The 16,246-nt window shown below is 43.1% G+C and overlaps 1 protein-coding gene across 4 annotated transcripts in view; it reads left to right on the top strand.

Annotated features, from left to right (window-relative positions):
• ITGB2 (integrin subunit beta 2) overlaps window positions 1-15,965 on the top strand; it is a 39,854-nt gene extending 23,889 nt beyond the window's left edge. For all 4 annotated transcript variants that reach the window (XM_083628741.1, XM_083628742.1, XM_083628743.1 and 1 more), the window contains 12 exons: window positions 965-1,135; window positions 3,096-3,337; window positions 4,078-4,233; window positions 4,988-5,083; window positions 5,480-5,569; window positions 6,585-6,725; window positions 8,259-8,446; window positions 8,995-9,239; window positions 10,730-10,949; window positions 12,165-12,370; window positions 13,302-13,468; window positions 14,525-15,965. In XM_083628741.1, the coding sequence (XP_083484867.1) occupies window positions 965-1,135; window positions 3,096-3,337; window positions 4,078-4,233; window positions 4,988-5,083; window positions 5,480-5,569; window positions 6,585-6,725; window positions 8,259-8,446; window positions 8,995-9,239; window positions 10,730-10,949; window positions 12,165-12,370; window positions 13,302-13,468; window positions 14,525-14,590 (1,988 nt within the window). In that variant the 3' untranslated portion in view covers window positions 14,591-15,965. The remainder of the gene's footprint in view (window positions 1-964; window positions 1,136-3,095; window positions 3,338-4,077; window positions 4,234-4,987; window positions 5,084-5,479; window positions 5,570-6,584; window positions 6,726-8,258; window positions 8,447-8,994; window positions 9,240-10,729; window positions 10,950-12,164; window positions 12,371-13,301; window positions 13,469-14,524) is intronic.
• The last annotated feature ends 281 nt before the right edge of the window (window positions 15,966-16,246 follow it).

Here is a 16,246-nt window from a genome sequence, read left to right as displayed (position 1 = left end):
TTGATTGTTTAAATTCCATAATGCCTCTTTGGGAGCCTTTGGCAGAAGAAGTAGTTATAAAGTGCCTGAAACAAATAAGTAGAGGTATGATGTAGTTGCTGAACATCCGGGGAAATATATGTCACCCGTGTTGTTATACACATGCACCTTGTTCACTTCTTTTTCTGTTTTTTTCTCTCGTATTTGAATATTTATTAAAGCTTGAAAGAACAAAAAACAGTATGCAGAAATAAACATCAAATAACGAGCGTTTGCCACACCTTGTTCACTTCTAAGTATGGATGTTGTGAGAGATTATCTGAGCCTGACTTGGAAATGAGCCCTAGGTGGTTCCAAAGACCCAACTCAAAATGGGAAGTGTGTCTCCCAAACTCTGCCTCAGAAGATGAGTGCTCAGAGGAAATCCCCTTCCCCACCTGCCAGCCCTCAATATCATATTTCATCTTGGTGAATAGGCAGAACGCAGGAGGGATGGAAGGAGAGACAGCAGAGGGGACTCCCTCCCCCCAAATTCTGTCATCCCGAGTGACAGGGTGAGAGGGGTAGTTCTTTCAGGGGCTCTTTCAATTGCAAAAGCCACTGAAAGTACTACGTATCGTGTAGAACATTGCACCCCATCATGCTATAGCTTGGAGAGTTTACCCAACACTATAGGCAACTCCCCATTTATGCAGGGGCTGTGTTCCAAGCCACCATGCATTTAAGTGCAGTCACACCACATTTAAGTGCAATCACACCATGCATTTAAGTGCAATCAGCGCTATTGGAAAAGCCTGCAAACACCCTCGAAACCTCTGGAAACTCTTGAAAGAACAGTAAAAAACAACAACCAACAGTACTTACCAGACGCCAAACTCCACCACAATCACTCCCTCCAAACCTCCTTGCTCAAACTCCAGACTCTCCACAGGCCTCAACGGTCGGTGTAAAGGTGTAAGCTCATTCTTTTCCCTTTTGCTAACAGATCTACCTGCTGTTTTTAATGTGACATTCCGCCGTGGGGAGGACTACCCTATAGATCTTTACTATTTGATGGACCTCTCATACTCTATGAATGATGATCTGGAAAATGTGAAGAAGCTAGGAGGAGACCTGCTGAATGCTCTCAAAAGTATTACCAAACATGCTCGAATAGGTGCGTACATTTCTGATTAATCCATTTGTCTCCTGGTACTAACAAAATTAGCATCTAGGATTGTTTTAATTCAAAAGAGTAGAACTATACGGAGCACAGCTCTTCCATATCAAATACAGATTTACTGAGATTTAGTGAAATTATTTTTGCACTGAAGGCGCTGTCAATGAGGCTGGGTATGGAACTTCTGCTGCTACTTCATACAGTGGATGGAAGATAATAGGCAAAATGAAACATGATTTCGGACTCAGCTATATTAGTAAAGAAACAATTATTTGAATGCATTATAAACATGCAACACCAGATGGCGGCAGAGAGCAGGAAAATTTTATATGTGATTTTCCATAGGGGTTTTTTTTGTTATAACGATATGATTTCTGACTTATTTATAGCGTTTTTTGCCTGTATGTAGATCTACCCTTAATTGCTTTGTTTCATTTATTTGCCTCATTTCTCCAGATGTTTGTGTATAGGATTCTTCTATTTTATTAACTGTTTCTTCTAGTTTTCCCATATTTTGTCTATTTCATAATCCAAAGTTCCCAAATAATTTTTAATTTCATTAATCTCTAATTCAAGAGATATTGTTTGTTCTACCACCATCTGCTGGGTATCTAAAGATGCCTTTCTTTCCTCTGCTGCCCTTTTCCTGGTACCCAACATGCTGTGTTGGAACTGTTTTAATCCCACCCCCTCTGTTTTCTGCTTTGCTTTTTAATAATGTTAGCACATCTGTCTCTTTATGCGGGGTGGAGTATAAATAATAAAATGTTTATTATAACTGTTCCTGTAGAAACTTCAGCAGCAGCACAGCTCCTCTAGATTTCTTGTTTTGACAGCAGTACCAGTAAGCTTAGCTCATTTAATAAGAAAAAAAAAATCATTCCCATGGAGGAAGTATCAACTGGCAAAGTAGATTTTATATTCTTATGCACATTTTTGTCATAATATTGTAATAATAATAATTCCACTTAATAATAAAATAATGCACTTAAACATAGCAGAGAAACTCCTTTGTTTGTTTAAACTTTTGTTATCTCAGAGTATAAATCAAGCCTTTTGCCTTCATTCTTCACTCAGTGGCTTCCTCCTTTCTAAGTGGTAAAAAGAGCTGACTCACCTAATAAAAGCTCTCAGTGGCAGACGAAGAAACTCACTTAAGTTGTAAATTATTTTATTCCAAAGATAATTCAGAAAGGGATGTATTTCTGGATCTAGTTGTCCATAGAGGCTGCTGTGTGGTTTCTGCAGGATGGGTTTTCCTCCGCTTCCAAGTCATGATCCACCCTGCCAGGGACCCCAGAAAGACAGCCCTCTGGCAGCCCCCTGCCCCAGGCAGAATGGCTCTCAGGAAGCTTCAAGAGGAAATTAAAAGAAATTTGGAAACATGGAAATTAAAAGAAATTTGGAAACAACTGTTTGTTCTGATTCAGTGGCAAAAAGCAGTTTTCCCTGGGGGAAGAAGCAGGTAATACGCAATAACATTCAGACCCATGCTTTGAAAGCAGGGGGCAAGCGGGAAACTGCTCAGATCAGTGTTTTTGGGCAAGAAACAAGTGGAACTATGGATGAGCCCTTTCTTGAAGGAAAGATACCAACAGTCGAGAGCTGAACCATAGGAAGGAAAAATATGACATTTATTCTCATTTGGGTGACAGGCAGCATGTAAAGAAAAAGATGCCCCCTCTTTCAGGGGGGTTGGAGATTTTAAGGTAAGAGAAAAATAGAATTAATATTTCTTCTGTTGTATTCAGTTGTCAAATGATACCCCTTTTGTAATCCCAGCTCTTTCCACTTGTATTCCTCTATTTAACTTTAACTTTATTTTAAACAATTGCAGGGTATATTGACTGCCCTATCCCCCTCAGTGGTTTAGAGTTCTTCCCTCTCTATATATCTTCAGTGACGATAACCGTTTTGGACCCTTCTTTTCAGCGGCACTTCCCTTGTGTTCCCTTAGGGTTTGGCGCCTTTGTGGACAAGACTGTGTTGCCCTTTGTTAACACCCACCCAGAGAAGCTGCAGAACCCTTGTCCAAGCAAGGAGACAAAATGTCAGCCACCATTTGCTTTCAGGCATGTGCTCAGCCTCACAGACAGGGTAGAGAAGTTTAAAGAAGAAGTCGGCAAGCAGGATATATCCGGGAATCTTGACGCACCAGAGGGAGGACTCGACGCCATGATGCAAGCCGCTGTCTGTGGGGTAAGAGTATGGGAACAGGCACCATGACAAAGTGCTCTTGGGGAGTGAGGAAGTTGATTTTGGGGGGCCATGGATTCCTGTCCAAAGTGGAAGAGAGTTCCCCCCGATAATCATAATGTTGTCAAGATATGCTGTTGCTTTTAACGTCGTATTTAGGCTCAGTGCTGAAGGCCTAGAGAGATTCTAGGCAGGGTCTTTATTATTGTTGCTGTATTGTTACAAATTAAATTAAAATATTACAATAAATAAGATAAGATAAATATTAAAAATGAAATAGAGTAATAAAATAAACTCACGACAAATGAGATAAAGCAACAGCACAAAAGATAAAAACAATCTGCCTGTATAAAACCTTCATAAAAATAAAGATCAATTAGTCTCCAAAATACAAGAAGCAATGGGTTAATTAATTATACAGTGGTCATTTTGTGGTAGCATTATTAAAATGTCCCATAAAATAATGACAGGAGAACAAACTGGTCATAAAGGTGCAAAATGTACGGGTGGATATTTAAACCTATTAAAGCCATTTTAGTGTATACATAGGTTATCCTGTCTTAGGACTGAGATCTGGACAGACATTGTGTCCCTTTCAGCTCTGATTTTATGTAGAATCATAGAATCTTAGAACTGCAGAGTTGGAAGAGGCCACGAGGGTCATCTAGTCCAAGCCGCTGCAAAGCAGGAATCTTTCACCCAGTGTGGTTTGCTTTTTTAATCTGCTTGCTTTTTAAATCCAGGATAAGATTGGTTGGAAAAATGTAACACGCTTGCTGGTGTATACAACAGATGATGGCTTCCATTTTGCTGGGGATGGTAAACTTGGAGCCATCTTAACCCCTTATGATGGAAAATGCCACCTGGAGGAAAATATGTATAAAAGGAGCAATGAATATGTAAGTACTCAGAGTAGACAGCACACTTTATGAAGTACCTGCACTTTACCTTTACCTTACTGGATTTACGATTTTAGACTGGAGCCGACTGGACAACTGCTATATTCGGAAAAGTCCTCTTAATTTTCTAAGAACTCTTTTCTTAGGCAGAAAGACAAGGGGTCCATGTTTTTTGTTTCGTTTATTGTTTTAAAGGTTCAACAGATTTGTAAACCAAGCTGTTTGTTAACCTGGTGTGTGCGTGCTTGTGGCATTCAAGGCCAGACCTTGGGAAGCTGAGCCATCAATTGCGATGGGGATACCTTTGTTTCCTGTAGAGAGCCACCTTCCTTTGGTGCCAGGGAACAAATCCAAGAGCACAGTGGATGAGAAGGATGGGGCTGGGCTCCTCCAGCAGTTTCCCTGCCCCCTTTGCTTCTGTTTTCATCAGTGCCCTCTCTCATAATCTCTGCGGCACAGGAATGAGCAACATGTTGAGAGCGCTGCTCTGTTTCTCTGGGGGATGGAGCACCAGTGTGTTGGTGTGTGCGGCTTGTCTGCCGTGAGAACGGGAGGTCAGACCACAGTTGACTGACAGTCTCTCTGCTTTAACTACGCCAGTGGCCCTGCCCTTAGGAACCAGGGAGGGAGGGGCCAGACTGAAGGGGCGGAGCCAGAGGGATTCTTTTCAGGCCAGATCTAGCCTGCAAGATCCCACCAGGATCTTCACTAACTTGGAGAGAGAGCCCTAAATGCTGTTTCCTTTGTTACACAGGACTATCCATCTGTTGGTCAGTTGGTTCAAAAACTTGAAGAAAACAATATCCAGCCCATTTTTGCTGTTACCAGTAAAATGGTTGATACATATCGGGTAAGTAAAACTACCAGCAGTAAAGAAGGTTAAGTAAACAATGTCTGTGGAGAAAATAATTATATAAGAAGAAGAAGAAGAAGAAGAAGAAGAAGAAGAAGAAGAAGAAGAAACGAGGCTGCATTTTAAGTAGTATTTTAATCTTGTTTTTAAGTTGTATTTTAATCAATTGTTTTTATACCTGATGTTAGCCGCCCTGAGCCCAGTATTGGCCGGGGAGGGCGGGGTATAAATAAAATGAAATAAAATAAATGCCTAAGTCTATAATTTGAGCAATATACATGGAACAATTAGGACAATAGATATTTACTGCTTTGCTCTTGCATTATAATCTGGTAGGCATTCTATTTAATAGAGTGAGACAATGCTTTCAATTCATTTGTTCTTTGTTGATAGAAACTCAGTAAGATGATTCCCAAATCTGCTGTGGGAGAGCTGCAGGAAGACTCAAATAATATCATCCAGCTCATCCAGCGTGCCTATGATGTAAGTGTTACTGATATTATCATTTTAATCCTTTACAATATATATTTAAGCCAGCCAGACTTTGCCAGACTTTGCACTTTGTTTACATGAAGCATGTTTGTGTAACTTTCTCACAATTATGCAGATTTGGTTCAGATTTCCAAATCAGTTTTCAGGGGATGGCTGCCCCCCCCGCTCCACCTTTTCCCCTTCCTTTCTCCGTCTCCCCTTTATAAAGCTTCCCTGATTAAAGCACCCACCAAGCCTAAAAAAGAAATGAAACAAAAGAAAAAGCAGCCATAATGGAAGCTGAGGGAGAAAATGGTCAACAATTAACATGCTTTCCTACTATTAAACCAGAAACAGGAGGAGGTCATTTGAGCAGTTGCAAATGCTTTCCTCCTTTCTTCGCTGTAAACCATATTTTTGTGAGTTGCCTTTTTATAAGGGCAGGGTCTTGATTAGCATGAACAAGTGATCAAATTCACTTTCTCAAAGCTTAACACTAGTTGACCTGCATCCCACTGTAATTTCCTTGGTTGAACCAATCCTAAACTTCTTTTTCCAGTAATACATTTCTCTATTCCTTGCTTGAGCTTCTTAAAAGCACTAATCAGCTTTGCTGTGGCACATTGGAAGTGACACATGGGCCAAATATTGTTATCTGCTCTTGGTTACATCTATCCAGTACACACCCAGTAGTAAAGGTTTTTTAGCTTGTCAGCAGGCTATGTCCCCAACATAGTCCTTTTGTCCCTTGGGAAATTCTTCTCAAGCCTACATTGCAGGAAAACCCCTGCCTCTGCTTCAACATGTTCACTTAAGCATCACTGTGTTGACCTGACAGTTCAATAAATAAAGGGCATAACCGTTAGAGATATTGGCCCTGGCTCCCTTCTTCTCTCAAGGCTCATCTTTTCCAACAGAAGAACTGAGGCAGTGGGAGTGGAAGTTACAATTAATTCTCATATTTTTCTCCCTCGCTGGAGACTTGGGCTCCTATTCTCACCTCTTCCTTATTCTCAATTCCTTGCAGAGTTTGTCTTCCAAAATTATTTTGGACCATGGCCCTTTGCCAAACTTCATCAAAATCACGTATGATTCCTTCTGCCCTAACCAAATACACACCAAGGATAAACCAAGAGGGGAATGTGACAACGTGAAGATAAATGATCAGGTAGGAGAAGACTTTTCTGTTTCTATCTAAAGCTGTTCTGATTGCTGCTGCTCTGTATGTGGAGAGAAAAGAGCGGTGTGCATTTCTTCCAACAGGTTCGCTGCTTGGGAGAAGGGTCTTCACTTATTCTCCTTTCCCAAACCCCTTAAAAGTTGCAGCTGGGTTAAGCCTGTTACTTTAAGCAATATGTAGGCTTTATTTCATTATGTAGAGTTACATTGGCTCCCAGTACATTTCCAAGCACAATTCAAAGTGTTGATGCTGAGCTTTAAACCACCTTGGCCCTGTATCCCTGAAGGAGCGTCTCCACCCCCATCGTTCAGCCTGGACACTGAGGTCCAGCACCGACGGCCTTCTGGCAGTTCCCTCACTGCGAGAAGCCAAGTTACAGGGAACCAGGCAGAGGGCCTTCTCGGTGGTGGCACCCACCATGTGGAACATCCTCCCATCAGATGTCAAGGAGATAAATAACTATCTGACTTTTAGAAGACATCAGAAGGCAGCCCTGTATAGGGAAGTTTTTAAAAATGTTTGATATTTTATTATGTTTTTATATATATTGGAAGTTACCCAGAGTGTCTTGGGCAACCCATTCAGATGGGCAGGGTATAAACAATAAGTTGTTGTTGTTTCAGCCATCATGATCATATCCATCACAGAAAAATAGGTTACACTACTTTAAGTAATATACCGTATTTTTTGCCCTATAGGACGCACCGTCCCATAAGGCGCACCTAGTTTTTTGGGGGGGAAATAAAGGGAAAAAAATTATTTCCCCCCCCAGGCGCGGGGCTGCGGCGGGGGAGGCCCGAGCTTCCCCCGACCCCAGCCCCCAAACAGGCAGCTCTCTGCAAGCCGTGGGAGCCCAGCGCTGGCTCTCGCTGCTTGCGGAGAGGTCCGCGAAGCCTGGGCGCACTGATCTCAGCGCGCAGGCATCGGCTTGCAGGCAACTCTCCGCAAGCAGCGGGAGCGCTCCCGCTGCTTGCGGAGAGGTCCGCGAAGCCTGGAGAGCGAGAGGGGTCGTTGCGCACCAACCCCTCTTGCTCTCCAGGCTTCAGCGAAAGCCTGCATTCGCCCCATAGGACGCACACACATTTCCCCTTCATTTTTGGAGGGGAAAAAGTGCGTCCTATAGGGTGAAAAATACGGTAAATGAATACAAATCTCTGACAACAGCATGCATAAATAAAAAATAAAAAGCAAACAGTATTTTAGGAGGAGGAGTGTCTGCAGAAGGCAGCAACCACACTTAATGGCCGTGTGTTTACACACCCACAAGAAAAGAGGGGGGTGAGTTTTCCCTTTCCTGTCCACATGGCAACTTTACACTCAGTGGTTTGGGTGGAACTGCCCAAATACATGGAAGGTCCATTGCAATTCTACTTGCAGAAGAACAGTGTCTTTATTGGCACTTACATCCTTCTGACTGTTAGCCTGCTCAGTCCTTTATTTATAAATGCACTCCTTCGTGCTTTCCTAGTGGTTTTTACATATAATGGAGACTATTTAATCGAGTTCTTTGTTTTCTTACAGATTACTTTCCAGGTGAAAGTTACAGCAACCAAATGCATTGACAACCAAACGGTTACCATCCGGGCTCTCGGTTTCACAGACTCCCTTGCTGTGCACATGCGCGGTCGATGCAACTGCGAATGTGATGAGGAAATATCAAGTAGCTCTGACTGCAGTGGACATGGGAAAGTAGATTGTGGAATCTGCAGGTAATCAAACCACTTCACCAATATCCTCCCTCCAAATCACAAGGGGATATGCCAGTCCTACTGGGAAAGGTTAACCATGATCACCATCTGAATGATTGCTTATGCATGTCCCACATCTGCACCTGCAGTTTTATGCAGTCTGGGAATAACATCTGTTGTCACAGAATGTGCAGACTGCTTGAGTATAATTTTTCCTAAAATGAAAAGGAGAATTTGAGAATTCGGCATGAGGACAGTTGGGAAAAAGACCTTGAGACTTTTTTCCTGCCAAATTCTCAAGCCACTCTGGGTAATGGACTAGGGTGAGGGCTGACAGAGCCCCCAGGTCTCCACATTTGGCCTGTCAGACCATTGTTCAGGCCTGGTCTGTGCCTGGATGGGTGACTTTCTGGGAATATGCTGCCGTGGGTTCTGTACTGGGAAAATGTGGGTTATAATTACAATAAAACAATAAATCTGTGCGAGTTCAGGCATTCAACCCTCCAACACAAACAAATATTGCTTAGTAAGCCTTTCCTATATTCTGAACATTTATTCTCTCATGTCAGCTGTTTTCCTGGCTTTATTGGAAAGAACTGTGATTGTCAAACTGGAGGCAAATCCAGCAAGGAACTGGAGAAGAGTTGCCGCAAGGACAATGCCTCCGTCATCTGCTCCGGCCTGGGCGACTGTGTGTGTGGGCAGTGTGTTTGCCACACCGATGAAGCATCCAAAAAGAAGATCTACGGTTCTTTTTGCGAGTGTGACAACATGAACTGTGAGATTCACAATGGTCAACTTTGTGGCGGAGAAAGTGAGTAGCTGGCGACTGCGGGACGTGGAAATATCCTTGACTCCTTTGCTTTACTTCTCCCAGCTTCCTGTTGCCAGAGTTCCAGCAAGCTACATTTTCTACCACAAGCTCTTAAAGGACACACAGTAATTAGGGGTCTTAGTGGACCACAAGCTTAACATGAGTTAACAGTGTGATGCAGCAGCAAAAAAAGCTAATTCTGTTCTAGGCTGCATCAACTGAAGTCTAGTGTCCAGATCAAGGGAAGTCATAGTAGCACTCTCTTCTCCGTTGGTCAGACCCTGCCTGGAGTCCTGTGTCCAGTTCTGGCCACTACAATTTAAGGAGGAGGTTGGCAAGCTGAAACGTGTGCAGAAGATACTGTTGCCATATTTCAAAAGGTGAAAATCCGGACACAAAAGTTTTTGGGCAAAGTTGTTGAGCTGGGTCTGTTTAGCCTGGAAAAGAGGAGACTGAGAGGAGATACGATAGTAATTTTCAAACATCTTAAGGGCTGTCACATGGAAGATGGAGCAAGTTTGTTTTCTGCTGCTCCGGAGGGTAGGATCTGAACCAATAGATTCAAGCAAGAAAGGAGATTCTGACAAAAGATTAGGAAGAGCTTTCTGATGGTAAGAGCTATGGGACAGCGGAAGAGACTCTCTTGGAAGGTGGTAAACTCTCCTTCCTTAGAGCTTTTTAAGCAGAGGTTGAGTTGAGATACCTGCATTGGAGGAGGTTGGATTAGATGATCCTTTGGGCTCCTCCAAGTCAACAATTTTGTGATTCTGTTATTCTTAGGAAGAGTTGTTTGAATAGCACAATAATTTGGAAGCTAGCCAAGCTGCTATCAATCTGCCTTTGTTTCATATAATGGCTTACCATCATCCAGGTGTGAATATTAAATATTAGTTTTTCTTCTAAGACTTCTAAAACACTTGCATCATTTTACAATGGCAGCCTATTCTTTCATGAAAGGTAATTTCAGTGTTTTGCAGGTGATACCAAGATGGCCTTTTACTATGGAATGTGACTTTGCAGAATAGAATGCAATTAAATTGTAAAGGTAAAGGAACCCCTGACCATTAGGTCCAGTCATGGGGTTGCGGCGCTCATCTCGCTTTATTGGCTGAGGGGGCCGGCGTACAGCTTCCGGGTCATGTGGCCAGCAGGACTAAGCCGCTTCTGGCAAACCAGAGCAGCGCATGGAAACGCTGTTTACCTTCCCGCCAGAGCGGTACCTATTTATCTACTTGCACTTTGACGTGCTTTTGAACTGCTAGGTTGGCAGGAGCAGGGACCAAGCAACGGGAGCTCACCCCGTCGCGGGGATTTGAACCGCTGACCTTCTGATCGGCAAGTCCTAGGCTCTGTGGTTTAGCCCACAGTACCACCCGCATCCCTTAAATTAATTAAATTAAATTGTACTTACTGGCAAACTTGGGTTTTCTTACAGAATTGCAAATACGGGGAATGCGTTCTGTCCTGAACTCTCCACTTTCTCTTTCTAGTAAGAGGACGGTGTGATTGTGGGAAATGCAAATGCAATCCTGGCTATGGGGGCAGCGCCTGCCAATGTGAAACTTCAACAGACGGTTGCTTGAACATCAATGAGACCGTCTGCAGTGGCCGTGGGGAATGTCTGTGCAACACATGCCAATGTAAACCAGGCTATCAGCTTCCACACTGTGAAGATTGCGAAGGCTGTCCATCACCCTGTCCCAGACATGTGTAAGTGATATGAGAAGGACTACAGTGAAAATTACTGCACTTTGCATATCAGTATTTAAAAGTCTTGCCTTTAGAATAAGCAGTGTTTCTGCAGGTAACAGGGCTGGGTGGGGGAAACTGATTCTGCACTGCCTCATTTTTTGCTTTTCTTGTACAGAAGTCTCATTTAAAGTCTGGGCTTTTATAGCTCAGTTATTCTGTCTTCCTCTCGCCAACGTTAGTCCATCAAACACACCAAGAAGGTGAAGGCAATTTAGGCAGAAATGAAACATTAATACAGTATGATAAAACATAGACATAAACCTACCTTAACAAGGCTAGATGAAGGGATGAAAAACTTCTATCACTTAGAGGACAACCAGTGCCTGGGCACATGGTGCTGGTCCTGCCTGGAGTTTGCCCAAGGTGCTGCTGGCAAGTTGGCATGGGATGAATGTCTAAAGAGCAAGTTGCTGTTCCTTTTGTGTTCTCACTTGGGTTAGATTTATATCTCCTGTTGGAAGCCTCTTGCCTCTAAGCATTTCCCTGGCTCTGCTTCTTAACCACACGGGAATCCTTTAGAACTTGACGGTACCTTTCTTGGTCTGCAGCTGATGTTGTAGTAGAGCTTCAGGAGTCATGGTTTTGGATAACCCACAAACAATCTGGAGAAAAATTAACTGTGCTGGGTTTTCTTGGTAGTTGTTCACTTCCTTGTATATTGAATTAGATAGCCAAATTAGATAGGTCAAATTCATTCTGTGGAGTCCAGCAGAGTTCCCTTTTTAGCATGTACATGAAATCGGTGTGGGAATTTCAGAGGTGCTCAGCTAACTCACAGCCTGGGCTTAGACAAGCCTCTTTTTTCTCAGAGTCCCTGCCTCCTTTGCATCTCCTTTGCATTTGTTTAGGGAAGCTTTTAATGTTTGATGTATTACTGTATTTTAATATTTTAATATTTTAATATTGTATATTAATATTTGGTTGGAAGCCGCCCAGAGTGGCTGGGGAAGCCCAGCCAGATGGGTGGGGTATAAATAATATTTATTATGATTATGATTATGATTATGATTATTTATTTGCATCTGCAGTGTGAGGATGACAATACTGGCTTCCTTTATATCTCTGGCTGTAGCTGCACTGAATATTAGATTTCTGTTATGTAGTATAGATCCATTGCATCTCTGTCTTGCTAAGCAACTCTTCTTGCAGACATGATTCTTGTTGATTTTCCAGATCGTGTGTTGAGTGCCGTTACTTTCAGAGTGGTCCATTTCAGAAGAATTGCTCTCAAGCTTGTTCACACATTATTCTGAGAGATAATGTGATGTCCAGAAGTAAAGAATGCAAGGAGAAAGATTCTCAGAATTGCTGGATCTCCTTCTCTATGTTTCAGTTGGATGGAGAGGAGAGATACTCCGTTAAAGTGGAACCTTTAAAAGGTAGGTGAGGGAAGGTGCCACCAGCTGCAACACCAGTTCCATGCTCTGGTCCCAGCACCTAGCACCAGGGCTCAGTGGCTTAATAACAAGAAACAATAAATGTTGTGTACCCCACCCATCTGACTGGGTTGCCCCAGCCTCTCTGGGTGGCTTCCAGCAGAATACATAAAACCATCACACATTAAAAGCTTCCCAAAACAGGGCTGCCTTCAGATGTCAATCGAAGGTCATATAATTGTTTGTTTCCTTGACATCTGAAGGGAGGGCATTCCACAGGGCAGACATCACTCTGTCTGGTTCCCTGTAACCTCACTTCTCGCAATGCAGGAACTGCCGGAAGGCCCTCGAAGCCGAGAGATGCTCCTTCAGGTATTCAGGGCCAAAGCCATTTAGGGCTTTAAAGGTCAGCACCAAAACTTTGAATTGATACATGAGAGAATCACCAGTTTCCCCCATATAGTCCCATTGTGACGGGTGGGGTACTGGAACAGGAAGAGAGACTGTGGATGTCAGAGGTCTGCATCCCCCAAGGCTTCAGAGGGAGATGGCCCTCCAAATTGTGAGGTGTGGCAGATGGAGGGGCCCCTGGGAGTGGCTTCCTTTCCAAGCTATCTGAGTGCAGGTGGGGACCCAGCTCCAGATAAGAGGCAAAGGAAGCAGAGTGGAGGCCACATAGCCAGGTGAGCAAGGCTCCTCCAGCGGGAAGTATATGTGGCCTTAAGAGAGTTCCTTGCAATTTATCTGGAGCAGTTTCAGTAGTCTTTTGCATGGTGGAGAGATAGAGATACTTGATGTGCAGCTGCTCCATTCATTGAATCGACTTCCAACCTTTCCCGGATCTGTGGTATGCCCATTCCTGCCATACAGCACATCCACCCTTTCCCTCCTCCTTCAGATGAGGCACCTTCTCCGTTGTTTTTTCTTTTCATAGATTGCCCACAACCCCCTAATGTCGCAGCCATTGTAGGGGGCACCGTGGCTGGCGTGGCTCTTATCGGCCTCCTCCTCCTCCTGATTTGGAAGCTGGTAACGGAGCTGATTGATCGCAAGGAATATCACCGATTTGAGAAAGAGAAGTCCAAGGCTAAGTGGAATGATGTAAGACACTCCCCTTTCAGCAGGAGGGGCTGGAAGAAGACTTGCTAAGGCATTGGCTCTTCCCCCCTTCTTCCGAGTTCTTGAGAAACATCAGGGACATAACTTTTGTTTCAGTTCCAGTACCTCAGGCAGGCCTGAATGCAGCTGCTCAGGCATGAGAAGCTAAGCTTCTCACGTTAGCACACACAGGCTACGGTTGCACTGTGACCTAACTGCCTGAAATAAATAGTGTGTGTTCTGCAGGTGAGAACCTCTTGTAGATATCAGGAGGTCCATTCTGCACTGTGTAGGAATTAGGCCTGCCCTCTGGAAACCAGCCCCTTGAATACTCGACAGACTGTTGTATTTTGGGTGGCTACTGAAGACCTTCTCCTTTCAACAAGGCTTTTAAGCTGAGATCTTTCCCATAATGCATCTGCACTGGAATTGTTTTTAAGATGTTTTGTTGTTTGTTTGCTGTCCTGCGCTTATTTGGGGGGAAGGGTAGGACACAATCATAATAATTGCTAGTATTATTATTACACAATTATTCTGTGGAGGGAGATGTGCCTTCAGAAAGATTCAGAGATGCACTAACCACTGATGTGGTCCTATTTATGTTAGAGTGGCATGGTCGGGTTGCTCCTCTGCATTTCAGCCACACAGGGAGGTGTGGTTTGCTACTGTGCTATATAATGATCTTTTTTAGCCACATAGATTAAATTTAGATACGTTAGCTGGGTGTAGAATGGAGGAAGTGATGGGAGAGGACCAAGGACCAGCAAGTTCAGCCACACAACCTCCTCCCTGTCTTCCTAGACCAGCAGAAGAGGGCCAGTGTTTGATCTACAATGGAAGTTCTCCTTCTTGAGTACACTGTCCCCAGTTCCTCATCAATGGCTACTATTTTTAGTAGCCCTGTATATAGTCAGATCATTAAAGGAGACCAAGCTGTAGTGACATTTGTCCACTTGATCTACTTACTTAATGTGGTAGCCTGGGATAGTAATAGTAATACTATTGAACGAGTAAAACAGCAACACCAGCTACAGACACTTGTGATGTTTTTATTGGCAGGCTGACAATCCTCTTTTCAAGAGTGCCACCACCACTGTTGTGAACCCCAGATTCAATGGCCAGTGAAGTTCAACTACAGCAACATGGGAAAGCACAAAGAAATTCTTCAGGAGAGAAGCAGAAGATACTGACTTTATTCTCCACTGTGCTTTATTCCTGTCAACCACTATCCATGTCACCTCATGTGTTTTCGATAACCCTTTGCGTGGCTTTTTTTCAAACATGCTTTGATGCTGATGATTTTCTTTTCATTAAAAGGTCTCCCCGTTAAGACTGCTTAATCACACACACCATGGAATGATCTCAACTTGCCTTTCCACTTATCCTGCCCAAGGCACTCTGAGCAACTTCTCCAGTTATCAGCTGTTAAAGGTCAACCCTTGAAACCCAAATAGAAGGTAAAAGGTGGGCTGGCCATTCAAGCATCTACATAGACAAAGTATTTGTTAATTCCACAGTGGTAGCAAGCCATGCATGCATGTGTCGTAGAAAGGCATAATCTGAAAGAAGTTTTCCCTCCTGTGTGACAGAAAAGGGCTCATGCCTTTTAAGACATAACTTTCCAGCTACAGTTTTTATATGTGCTTCTATAATGCACATATAAAATAATGATAATAATGATGAAATCTTCTACCTAATTGAGAAGGTTAACCTGTTAAGTTAAACATTGTAGTGCTACATATTATGGAAGCACACGAAACAATAAGCATGCTCTACGCTATTGAATATTAGGTTGATGGGGTCCCCTGTTGTTCACATTCAGTGCATCTAGAATGTAAAACCTTGACCCCCCCGGCCCTTTTCTGCCTTACTAAATGGCATTAGCAGGCAGGGAGAACTGTCATCTTCTATTAGCTCTGGGTTTCTGGGCAGATAAATCTCACGACAGTCTGCTCAGTGTACAGTAATAAGGTAGGATGATGAATCCACACCTTCCTAATTCTGTACAAGACCATCAGCGCAAAAGAGACCTCAGTCAAATTGAAACATCTCAGAGAAACAGACAGACGATATACAGTGGTACCTCGGGTTCAGAACTTAATTCGTTCTGGAGGTCCGTTCTTAACCTGAAACTGTTTTTAACCTGAAGCACCATTTTCGCTAATGGGGCCGCTGTGCCACCGCTGCTTGATTTCTGTTCTCATCCTGAAGCAAAGTTCTTAACCCGAGGTACTATTTCTGGGTTAGTGGAGTCTGTAACCTGAAGCGTATGTAACCTGAAGCATATGTAACCCAAGGTACCACTGTACTCATGTGAAGAAATACGGCATTCAAAACCTAAAGCCTTCATTCTAGCCTTGTGTATTGAAGTGAATAAGCTCCCAAGTTGTCAGGTGCAAGAAAAATATTGCTTGAGAGCACATAACTGCAAGTGTATAAACCTCTATTGTGTGCATATGATTTGCAAGTAATAAATCTCAAAACACCATTCCTGAAATGACGCGACGTGTTTTGGAGTGTCATTGTGTCCACTGTTAACATTCTCTGCAGTATCTATTGGACTAAACTTAAGAAGAAAAGGATTGTATCATCTTTGGTCATAACTTTATTTCTTTTAAGTACAGAATGGGTGGAACCTTCATCTGTTTCAGAGTGATAATAAGAAAATTGAATTCTGACATGTTCAATATATGTAGACATTCTCCATTGTGCTGCAGGCAAGCCTCAAGTTTGAAATTAGATATATATATATTAGTTTCTATGTGACAAAAAAGCACCACA

The sequence above is a fragment of the Podarcis filfolensis genome (assembly GCF_964270895.1).
Source record: "Podarcis filfolensis genome assembly, chromosome: 1".
Lineage (NCBI taxonomy): Eukaryota > Metazoa > Chordata > Lepidosauria > Squamata > Lacertidae > Podarcis > Podarcis filfolensis.
The sequence above is the reverse complement of the archived record's forward strand: the minus strand, read 5'-3'. Positions and strand labels throughout refer to the sequence as shown.